General features: G+C 37.6%; 1 protein-coding gene across 2 annotated transcripts; it reads left to right on the forward strand.

The window, feature by feature from the left end:
- Window positions 1-232: 232 nt before the first annotated feature.
- On the forward strand, window positions 233-7,082 carry LOC124388047 (E3 ubiquitin-protein ligase TRIM68-like). 2 transcript variants are annotated; one of them, XM_046852674.1, is made up of 7 exons: window positions 233-376; window positions 1,727-2,319; window positions 2,404-2,499; window positions 2,582-2,815; window positions 2,908-3,055; window positions 5,609-5,635; window positions 5,722-7,082. In XM_046852674.1, exons 2-7 carry the CDS (start codon window positions 1,729-1,731, stop codon window positions 6,291-6,293), a joined length of 1,668 nt encoding a protein of 555 aa, XP_046708630.1. In that variant the 5' UTR covers window positions 233-376; window positions 1,727-1,728; the 3' UTR covers window positions 6,294-7,082. The 2 variants fall into 2 exon arrangements, with proteins under 2 accessions (XP_046708630.1, XP_046708631.1); XM_046852675.1 differs by having other exon boundaries at window positions 236-365.
- The last annotated feature ends 4,414 nt before the right edge of the window (window positions 7,083-11,496 follow it).

Genomic DNA, 11,496 nt, shown 5'->3' on the forward strand with positions numbered 1-11,496 from the left:
TCATGTACCAAATACAAGCTTCTTTTTTCATTCGTAATTGTACGTCATTATGCCCTCAGATCTATTTACAGGGCAGACGATGAGTAAAGATCCACCCCTCTGACACACACTTTTCATTCACAACTAAAGCATTCTTAAGGTGTTATACAATGTCTGCCACCTACTGGTTACAATTCTTTTTAAACAAAAGAAAAGAAAACAGGAGGAGGAGCCTGACGAGGTTAAAGAATCCTTACATGCAAAAAGAGATGTCTTCATGAGAACACCATCTCCACACTAAGGAACCTACAGCTTGTGAAAGTGACAAAATTTGCTGAAGGTCAATTTGAGGGGGCAAAAAGGCAAAGGGACAAAAGAGGACAAGAGTGGGTGAGAGGTAACATAGTTACCAAACTCTATTTTCTTTTATTGTGTGTTCCTGTCATATATATACACACACACACACACACACACACACACACACACACACACACACACACACACAAACACACACACTGCCTGGACAACAAAATCACATCTGGATATAACTAAGGAAATAGTTATGAAGCTTACATTGGATAATTAATGCAGTAATAAATATGTTTCATCTGGCAAGAAGATATTGAACCCTATCTAAAACAGTGAGAAGCTTCTCAATTTCCGTCCAAACATGTCCTGTGATTGTGGAAAAGATGTCGCTCTGTTTCAGAAGGGTCAAATTATTAGCCTGAATCAAGCAAAGAAAATTAAGGAGATTACTAAAATACTAAACTATAGTGTAAATACTTTCCAGTGCATTATGAAAACCCGGAGAAATACTGGTGACCTATCAAAAAATCTTGAATGATCGTAATCAGAGGTCAGTCAAACTGAAAAAAAAAAATTCTAATTTTCTCATATACAATGCAAAGAATACTCAAAGAAATTACGACTTAATAGGTGTGTAAGCCTTAAGAAAACCAGTTGTCAGTGCAAATGATTGAAAAAAGGATTTGATTCACTGGGGACCATAAAGATTATACTCTGGAGCAAGAAAAATCAAAGGTCATGTGGTCTGATGAGTCCAGATTTGCTTGTTCTAAACGGGTAGGTGCATCAGGGTAAGAAGAGATGCACACATTATGCATAGTGCTTATTGTATAAGATGGTGGGGGCAGTGTAATGATCTGGGGTTGCTTTAGTTGGTCAGGTGTAGGTTAATGTTATGTACCTGAATATACTGAATGACCAGTTCTTTTTCAATGAATTTCTTTCTTCCCTGGTGGCACAGGCACATTTAAACATGACAATGATTCATTGGGCTCAAATTATGAAAAAGGGGTTCAGGATACATGACGTTATCCCAAGATAACAAGATGAGAATCTTGTGATGTGTATCTTGTTACTCTTGGCTCTTTTATCAAAGAGTCCTGGCAAGAAATGAATGCAACTCTAGACTGAAATCAATGGTGGGACATTAGATAACATTAATTGAAATGATTCCACACAGAATGTGTCGTAATCAAGACAAAAGGCGATTTAGCCAGGCAGTGTGTATTTATATATGGGAGTGGTGAGGCTATCCCATCTGGAGAATGTATTTACTGCAAAAACAAGGTGGAGAAACAGGTTTTTAGGACAGGTGTGAATGCTAGAGCTATTATTTACTTATGTCTGTAAAACATTAGCATGGCTTTGTATCAAATGCCAGAGTAAAATTTAGCAAAATGAGGATGTTTTGACTCATCTACATTAATATCTCTGTTAGTTATGGCTTCAACAAGCAGTCTCTTGTATGAAGAACAGCTCCAGTGCTCCATCTGTCTGGATGTGTTTACTGATCCAGTCTCTACTCCATGTGGACACAACTTCTGCAAGACCTGTCTCAATGAGTTCTGGGACACCAGTTCGCATTACAAATGTCCAATGTGCACATTAGATTTCCCCAAAAGACCAGAGCTCCGTGTGAATACGTTTATTTCAGAACTGAGTGCTCAGTTTAAGATGTCAGTTCAGTTCAAATCCAGCAGCAGTGCTGATCAACCTTCAAACCAGGAACCTAAAGGGGTTCTGTGTGACTCTTGCAATAAGGAAAAGCTTGAGGCGCTAAAGTCTTGTTTGGACTGTGGCGTTTCTTTATGTCTTACTCATCTGCTGCCTCATAAAACTGCAGCTAAATTAAAAAAACACAAACTGATCGATCCTGTGGAGAACCTAGAGGACTACATCTGCCAGAAACATGAAAAAACGCTGGAGCTGTTCTGTAGAGATGACCAGATGTGTGTGTGTCAGTTCTGCATTTTGGGGGACCACAAGAATCACAACACTGTTCCTATGGAGGAGGAAAGTCAAGAGAAGAAGGTCAGAATTTACTTTTTGTATTGGTTTTTACGTTTGGGATCGAATCGGTTCTGATTTGTGGTACTGTTTGTATCATTACACCAGAGTCACCTTGTGGAGACCCAGAAGCATGTTCAGAAGATGATCCAGAGTCGACAGGAAAAGCTGGAGGAGCTAAAACAGTCTATAGAACTCAATCGAGTGAGTCTCTTAAAAACTAATGTTGATTTTAGTTTGAAAAAAAACCCCCCAAGAAACTCAAAAGTAAATATTCTTGCAATAGAGACATGCCAACATGGAGAAAACGGAAAGCATGAAGATGTTCAGCGCTCTGATGCGTTGCATTGAGAAAAGCCAAACTGACCTTCTTCAGGTGATGGAAGAAAAGCAGAACGCAAATGAACGACTAGCACAACAGTTCATTCAAGAGCTGGAGCAGGAAATTGCTGAATTACAGAAAAAAAACGATGAGATGCTGCAGCTCTTACGTACCCAAGATCACCTTAAGTTCCTACAGGTTAGAAATGCGTCTTTTCTCAATAGTAATATTATGCAGTAAACGATAGAACAGTGCTGAAGGTATTGCTCCTCTTTCCTGCTGTACCGTAGTTTTACCCGTTTCTGCACGGACCTTTACACAACAACTATTGGAATAATGTCCAAAATAATTCGCAACTCAGTATAGAGACATTGAGGAGAGTTCTTCATGAGCTTCAGGAGTCTCTCAATAAGGAGATTCTGAAGCTTCCAGAGATTGGTAAGTTCCTATATTTCCACACAGGTTTTCAATGAAACCCTACAAGCCAGTAGAGATGAGAAATCTGAAACCGTTTACGGATTCAAATCCTTCTGAGTCAATCAGTTAACACATCTGCGTCCCTCGAGTCTCTTTATTCAATGGGGTTTCTGAATGGTTTTTCCATTGAATTCCACTAGAGGGCTCTCACCAAATCCTTAAAATTCACAGAATCCAGAAGACTCATGAATCCCATTCACAAGTCTCTCGGATCCAGCTTCGTGCTACGAGTCCGATGGATACGCTGAATCCCATGGTTCAGGTGGATCAACGAGGACTCTCACAGGATCCACGATTTTGAGTCACTTGTGTTTCAACCATACAGAAACTTTCCTGAAAAACTCAGATAGTCAGCTGGTTGTTGCTACAGTTACTTGCTGACAACAACTTAACAAATTGAATGGTGGAATTTACATTTTGTATTTATATATGTTGTTATTAACAGAATAACCAAGGACTCAAGTGATCCAAATAAATGAAGAGAGGGATGCATGAATCCTGAGTCATTGAAAGGTTCGGGCTATGTAACCCCATTGAATCTGGATTTGCTCATCTCTATAGGCTAGGGGTGTGTAGTCTTTTACACAAAGGGTCAGTGTGGCTGCAGGTTTTCATTTCAACCAAGAACACATCAAATTCTACCTGTTTAATCTACTTTTCATTTAAAACTACTATCAGGTGGTCCTTGTTTGGTTGGAATGAACCCCTGCAGCCACACAAGCCCTTTGTAAAAAAGTTGGACATCCTGTTTTAGGCCATCCTCCAGGCATAACCATCATAGCATTAAAGTCCCTGAGATGATGTAGCTTAGCCTGCTACACTCACATACTTGCTGACTTACCTAGTAATTCCAGGATACCTGCCTATTTGTCACAGCTAGTGAGTTTTGCTAGTACAATGCCACAGTTAAAAACATGCCTTTGGTGCTTCCATAACAGCAAGGCATTTATAGCCCTTCACTTGTATGGGGTACCTCAGAAAATCACATCCACTGCCTCAAATTCTCCAAAAGCTTGCTCACTTTATGTGTGGCATTTGATGCCTTTTCAGAACTTTGACCAACATGATTCTCACTGGACTAATCAGGTTAACCCAAGCACATTTGGGGCAGATACTTGTCTCTTCGAAGGAAAGGTGTCTGGCTTTGAATGGGAAAAATGATATTTGAGGGTACAGCTGATAAAAATGTTTCCTCCTCCCCCATGACAGAGAGTTGACTGTTGTTTAAAGGTTTGCAATTCTCATTTAGATTTATAAGCAGGTTCCCACCAAATTTACTGGATGGCAAACTCCCAGGCCCTCCTGAAGATCTAGCAAACAGCTTCTCTTTGCTTGTTCTGGTATGCACCAAGCATATGAAGAATCACTAGAGGAAATCGTATGAGATCTCTTTGGCCTGAATAGCAAAGACATGTCATCCTGTGGCAGGAATCCTCAGCTATTGAATAGCCAATGACCAGGCTCATAATAATGGGTAAAAAATGGGTAATTTGTCTGCCTCCACTTTCCAGGCCATATATTGGGAAAGTTTATAAAAAAAAAAAACCTTGAATGTTTTGTTCCTTCCTCTCGGCCTACCAAGCTGAACTTATGTGACCATTGAGAGGCAGTAAACAATGAAAGAAAATGCCCCCTGAATGAATTTATTTTACAATAGTATTGGTTTAAGATCACTACATATACAGACACGATACTTGGTTAAAACCATTGCATTGTCCATAGTAATTGCTATTTCGAGAAGGCAATCACCAAATTAAAAATGATCGCTTAAGTTAGCCTGCTTGATTGTTGCTAAGCTTCACCAACTATGAATTTACTAGTTTGGATTGAGAGATAGAGAATTACTGTGGATATTGAGAGATGACTAGAGAAGAGGTCCTGCCCTCACTTGTAGATGAACAGCATCATGGTCAATGACTTCATTCTTTGCCATTGTAAAGGAATGTTTCAAGTGTACAGTACCTATGGAGCCAGGTCAGACTTTCCCCAACTCATACACAACCCTCATGTGGAGAAATATCAAGAAGTAAAATGGGTCATTTATACTTTGACTTCCAAGGATTCCAAGATTGTACAGCAGGTCCTTTACAGGTGTCCCTCAAATCAGGGGATCGTGACAATTGCTGTTTCATAAAATGTATCCATTTTAACAGTTTATGGGAAGAAATTTGAAAGCGACGTTTTCATCTAAAAATGTCCACGGTTCAATTTTATTTCCCAAAGGTTGCTCATCCACATTAAAATGTCTATAAATGTCCCTGTACTGCGTTTGAGCAAAAAGTACGACGATTCAATCTGCATCATTTCTGCCTGCAATTGATTTACTTTACAGCTCTTTGGATTGTTGCGTCAATGACTAAAAATGTGTCATCGTTTTCTAAAGCCATTTGATCCACACTGGAGAGCGTTTTCAAAACATTACGTTTTCGTTGACTATAAACTATTACTAGAAAAAGAATGCAATTTGTATGTGTATTGTATAAGTTCTAATTGGTGATTTTTTATCTCAAATAGAACTAAAGATATTTCAGCAATATGCAGGTATGTTGGTTGGTTTTTTAAATGAATTATAATTGTATTCACTATAATGAATTATTCCCTATAGTTACCATTTCTTTTTCTTGCAGTGGAAGTGACTCTGGATCCTGACACAGCGAATTCTAAACTTATCCTGTCCAATAATCTAAAACAAGTGAGATATAGCAACAAAGGACAGAACGCTCCTGATAACCCCGAGAGGTTTAAGCGTTGTGTCAACGTGCTGGCGAAGGAGGGATTCTCCTCAGCAAGATTTTACTATGATGTGCAAGTTAGAGGAAAAACAGCCTGGGATTTAGGAGTGGCTCGTGCGTCTATCAATAGGAAGGGGGAAATTATATACAATCCAAAGAATGGATACTGGATCTTGATGCTAAGGAATAAGACCGATTACAAGGCTTGTGAATCTCCCCTCATTCCCCTTACATTAAAACAGGCTCCTCAGAAGGTAGGGGTGTTTGTGGATTATAATGAGGGTTTGGTCTCCTTCTATGATGTTGAGGCTAAAGCTCATATTTACTCTTTCACTGGTCAGACTTTCACTGAGACACTCTATCCATTCTTTAGTCCGTGTCTTAATCATAGTGGAAAGAATTCAGCACCACTGATCATTACATCTACTGAACATTATTTTTCCACGGAAAACATCTTTGCATGTTAAGAAATAAACCATCAGGTGGTATCAAAAAGTTTCACTATCACCTTCAAATAGTCCCCTTTTACAGCAATATTCATTCACTTCAATTCAGTTGTATAGACATTCACTGGGCTTTGTCTCAAAGCAGATTTACAGAGATAAAGTGGTAATGAGGTTGTATAAAAGAATGTGTTTTTTGCATATGTTATTTCCTTATAACTGTTTATCACTAGTGAGCGAGCCAGTGGCGACTGTGGCAAGAAAAAACTCCCTGAGAAGATATAAGGAAGAAACTTTGAGAGGAATCAGATTTGAAAGGAACCCATCCGCATCTGGGTGGAACCCATCCTCATTCATTGCATTTCCATTGTTGAGGTGTGCATTATGGGTGCGCAAATACAGTGACTTTCTTCAGCTCTTGAACCGCGCTTGCTGCTCAGAACACCTCGAGCGACTCTTTGCAGCATTGCTGTATGTCAAACGGACGTCACGTCAAGCTTCTCTGTGGCGGATTTGCACGGTTTCACGGAAAATATCACGTTTGCTCTTTGTTCCAATCGCTGTCCATGATGAAATCGCAGATGTGGTGAAGCATGTGGTCAGAGTAGCACCATTACACCATTCGCCTTAAAACTTTTTGATACCTCCTCATAGCACGCAATTAGAAAGATTTAAAAAATATATTTTATATGATTTTATTTATGATGTCTGCAGTTATTAGATTGTGTACAATCATTTTGTCTTTTCTGTAATGTATTTATAGAAAATCTATCATATGTTAAAACTGTTAAAAATGGCATGTTTTACAGTTTACATTTGGTTTTTGTGGTGATATTCTATTACATTTATTTTGCTAAACATGGCACTGTGCATGACTGTACATCTCCACTTCCCAATCAGTACACAGGACATTTTAACAAAGCATAGGTGGTTTGTTTAAATGCACTTTTGCATGTATGTTCTATAATCTCTTTGGAGACAAGATTTCCCAGCCATACTTCAATGGAACTTTGGACTGAATTTGAAACACTTTCTACAAGAAAACTGGAAACAATCTTTAATTCTTTCTATTTGTTAACATTCTCAGTGTAAAATTATGAAATTTTAATTGTTTCGAGATGGCCTTATAACCCTTCCAGGATTGAGAAGCATCAGCACTTGCTTCTCTAAGATCATTTCTTTCTGACACACACGAGTGCTCCAGAACAACAAAATGACAAAAACAACTTTTTAGTGAGTGAATCACACTTCACTTTGCATTTCTTCAGTAACAACTAGTTGCTATTTATATTTGTAATTATTGTTTAATTAGCAAGGGTGTGCTCACCTTCCCTCACCTGCTTTCTGAATATTGGTTTACTGTTTCTGACAATTTCAGACAAATATTTATTAGGAAAAAAAAATGTAATTCTACTAATAATATCTGAATTCTTGGTTACTAGTATAAATGTGGATCCTCCCCATGTACATGAAATGGGTGACTTAATTTAATCACAGTGGAAGGAAAGAGTAAAATTGTTGATTATTTAAACAGTTTTGGGACAAATGATTTGTCTAATTCAATTTGCATTATTTGCATCAGTTTATTAAAAATTCCATGCCAATGTGGTGCAATGACTTCAGCTGTATAACTGCTAACACATCGTCTAATACACATACACTATACTGCCAAAAGTATTGGGTCACCTTGTCATAACTACGATATGTAATTTTTAAATATTGCATTCCACATTTAGTCCCAATTCACTCTTATAATTCCCTCCACTCTTCTGGGAAGATGTTTCACTAGATTTTGGAGTGTGTTTATGGATATTTGTGTTCATCAGCCACAAGGGTGTTAAGAAAGGCAGGTACTGATGTAGGTGAGGAGACCTGGGGTGCAGTCAGCATTCACATTCATCCCAAAGGTGTTCAGTAGGGATGAGATCAGAGCTCTATAGCAGCAAGATCTTCCTCTCCAAAGCATGTAAACCAGATCTTCAAGAAGCTTTGATTACATATAGATAGCTAATCACATAGATAAGAGGCTTCCTTTGGATAATTAATACTGTGATAAATATGTTTCATTTGCATTTACATTTACGGCATTTAGCAGACGCCTTTTTCCAGAGAGACGTACAAAAGTGCTTTAAATCTCTAGCAGTGAATAAATCTACACTGGTACGCAAGATTACAAACTCAATACAAATATAACTCTTGAATTCTACAAATTTGGAAAGTGCTAATTTAAGTATTTCAGGAAGGTAGCTCTTCAATCGTCGCTTGAAGATAATCAGGGACTCTGCTGTACGGACATCTAGGGGAAGTTCATTCCACCACCTCGGTGCCAGAACAGAGAAGAGCCTTGAAGTGTACTTACCTCTCATTCTGAGAGAAGGTGGTACCAGTCGAGCAGTGCTGGAGGATCTCAGACAGCATGGTGCAGTGCGAGATGTGATGAGGTCACTGAGGTAAGATGGTGCTGGTCTATTTTTGGCCTTGTAGGCAAGCATCAGTGTTTTGAATCTGATATGTGCAGCTACTGGAAGCCAGTGAAGGGAGCGCAGCAGTGGGGTGGTGTGGGAAAACTTGGGCTGACTGAACACAAGTCGTGCAGCTGCGTTTTGGATAATTTGCAGTGGATGAATAGCGTTCAGGGGAAGACCTGCCAGCAGAGAGTTGCAGTAGTCAAGTCTTGAAATGACAAGAGACTGAACAAGCACCTGAGCAGCCTGTGTGGACAGAAACGGCCGAATCTTTCGGATATTGTAGAGATGAAATCGACAGGAAAGAGCCACATTAGCGTCATGTGAAAAGAAGGACAGTTCATTGTCCATAGTTACCCCAAGGTTACGAGCAGTGGCTGAAGGGGAGAACAGAGAGTCATGAAGAGATCAGCTGCAACAGGTTATTTAACCCCAACTGATGCAGTGAAGAGCTTCTCATTTCTTATATTTATAACTATTATGTCTTTAACACTGATTTGGAGAAGTGTTCTTTAAATGTGTTTTTTTTTTCTTTTTTTGTAGCGAGGTACCAACAGTCTATATACATTAGGCCCATTCGATTTGCATCTTGATGCATAGTCAACGATACGATAAATTAAAGATAGATATGATGCAGTTAATGTTCCAATGTGATACAAATCACCCCTATATTATGATACAGTGCGATCCAATTCAATTCACTGAAAAAGAAAATGATGCTGTGCAATTCAGTATGCTGTAGAAAGTTCACTTTTATTTCGTCGGTTCAGACAGACAGCAAATCATCCATTTACTTAAGTGTCTTCTGATTTCTAAATCATGGCCCCTTTACACATGCCTTTGTAGTGCAAAAACATGAAATAAAATAAAATTTAATTTAATTTCCTTTTTATTTGTATAGCACTTTTAACAATGGACATTGTCTAAAAGCAGCTTCACACTGATAATGCACTAATAAAGAATGAATAGGATTGTTCTTTATAATTGTTTATTTTATAAAAGTGTTTAACTCAATGAGTAAGCCAGTGGCGACCTCTGCCATGTTAATGTGTATTTTATCTGACTCTCAGCAATGATGTTGAGAGAACGTGCTCGATCTACATATCAAATACTGGGCACAAATTATTGGTCACTTTTTAAATAATAAAATTATAGATCATCTACAAATAATTCTATATAAATAAATCACTTTTTATCGTAAATATGTTAAAATGATGTCGTAGTTAAAAAGATTCATGCTTTTAGGTTGAATGAGCCCTCGATTTATTTTTTTTTTAGCATTTGGCGCCATCTAGTTGTCACAATGGTAATTTGGTTTTAACAATCAAATCAATTCGTTTACTTTTTTTGTAGAACAAATATTGAAAAACATAAAATACACATTTTATCATTACAATGTGTCTTATTACAGTATATTGCAGAATCAGTTAATGTGCTGTTTGCATTCTGATTGGGCAGAAGGTTTTACTTCCAAATCAATAATATTCAAGGTGATGTTTAAAAAAAATTAATAAATAAAACTGTATGTAATCATTGATGTTGATTAAAAAAAAAAAATCACTGTGAGTAAATTAATGGTGTAACATCAAATGAGAGCAAAGAGGTTTGCAATGTCTCTGACAGACTCAAGAGTAAAAAAGAGAGGTTAGTGAAGGACCGACTAGATGTTCTATTGCTGCTTAATCATAATGAAAACAGAAACTAGTTTTTTCATAACAAATGTAACTATAAATGAATAAAATCACATTGTTCATGGCCACTTTGTGCTGCTCAGGTTGGTTCCACATAAACAGGCATAAAAATAACACTGGAGGTTTAAATCATGTAGATGGATTTGGACTGTTTTGCACTCAAGTGTCCATCAGTAAACAGTCGATAACTTGCACAACTTGCACGTACTCATTAGGGATTAACTTTATAGGGAGTAATTTATGAAATTAAAATTTAGAGCTGTAATCTATTTCTCTAAAGCTGCTTTGGAGTGATGTCCATTGTTAAAAGTGCTATACAAACCAAACCACACAAATTAAATCGACTTAAATCGAACTATAACCAGAGTTTTTACAGGGTCAGGTTGGACCCAATGACTTCATCTAATCTAATCTAATCTAATCTAATCTAATCGCATAATACTAATCCACACCTTTAGAACATGATATAAAATCTGTGCTTAGCAAAAAAGTCCTTTTTTTACACATAAAATTGCAAACAAGTATGCAACATTGTTCTAATCTACACACATACAAAGCAAATATACAGAATGTATCTGAATGTTATTTCTAACATTACATATTTCTAAGTGCAACAACCCGTAAGAGAAACCAAGAAAAACCCCAATTCACTACTCATTCATTTATTACTCTTTGTTGATTAGTTTCTTCATCAGTATGACCCACAGGCTTTGTTCCTTCCCCTTTTATTATTATTTCAAGAATGCTGAATTTACTTTTAGGAACAACAATTGCGGAATTAAAAAAAAAATTAATATATAAATAAAAAATAGGTAGAAGAATAAATAAGTAAATAAAGAATTTTACCACAATACCACCGTCACTACTGAGACTATTACTACTACTAATAACACAGTATACTGAGCATTTATACTAAACTATATACAATTATATAAACCCTCAAATTCCCTTTTTCAAGCTTACATACGCACTTGTGTGAACGATAGAGGGAGGGACTGGTGGAGGGAGGGACTGGTTAGAAGGAGGAACTGATGGAGGGAGGGACTGGTTGGAGGAGGGGTCTGATTGGAG

Source organism: Silurus meridionalis, chromosome 6, assembly GCF_014805685.1.
Source record: "Silurus meridionalis isolate SWU-2019-XX chromosome 6, ASM1480568v1, whole genome shotgun sequence".
Classification (NCBI taxonomy): Eukaryota; Metazoa; Chordata; class Actinopteri; order Siluriformes; family Siluridae; genus Silurus; species Silurus meridionalis.

Excerpts from the sequence above, each read along its gene's own strand:
- LOC124388047 (XM_046852674.1), top strand. The coding sequence starts at position 1,729 with ATGGCTTCAACAAGCAGTCTCTTGTATGAAGAACAGCTCCAGTGCTCC. Across the intron at positions 2,500-2,581 it reads AGTCTATAGAACTCAATCGA|AGACATGCCAACATGGAGAA; the intron begins GTGAGTCTCTTA and ends TTCTTGCAATAG. Across the intron at positions 2,816-2,907 it reads ATCACCTTAAGTTCCTACAG|TTTTACCCGTTTCTGCACGG; the intron begins GTTAGAAATGCG and ends GCTGTACCGTAG.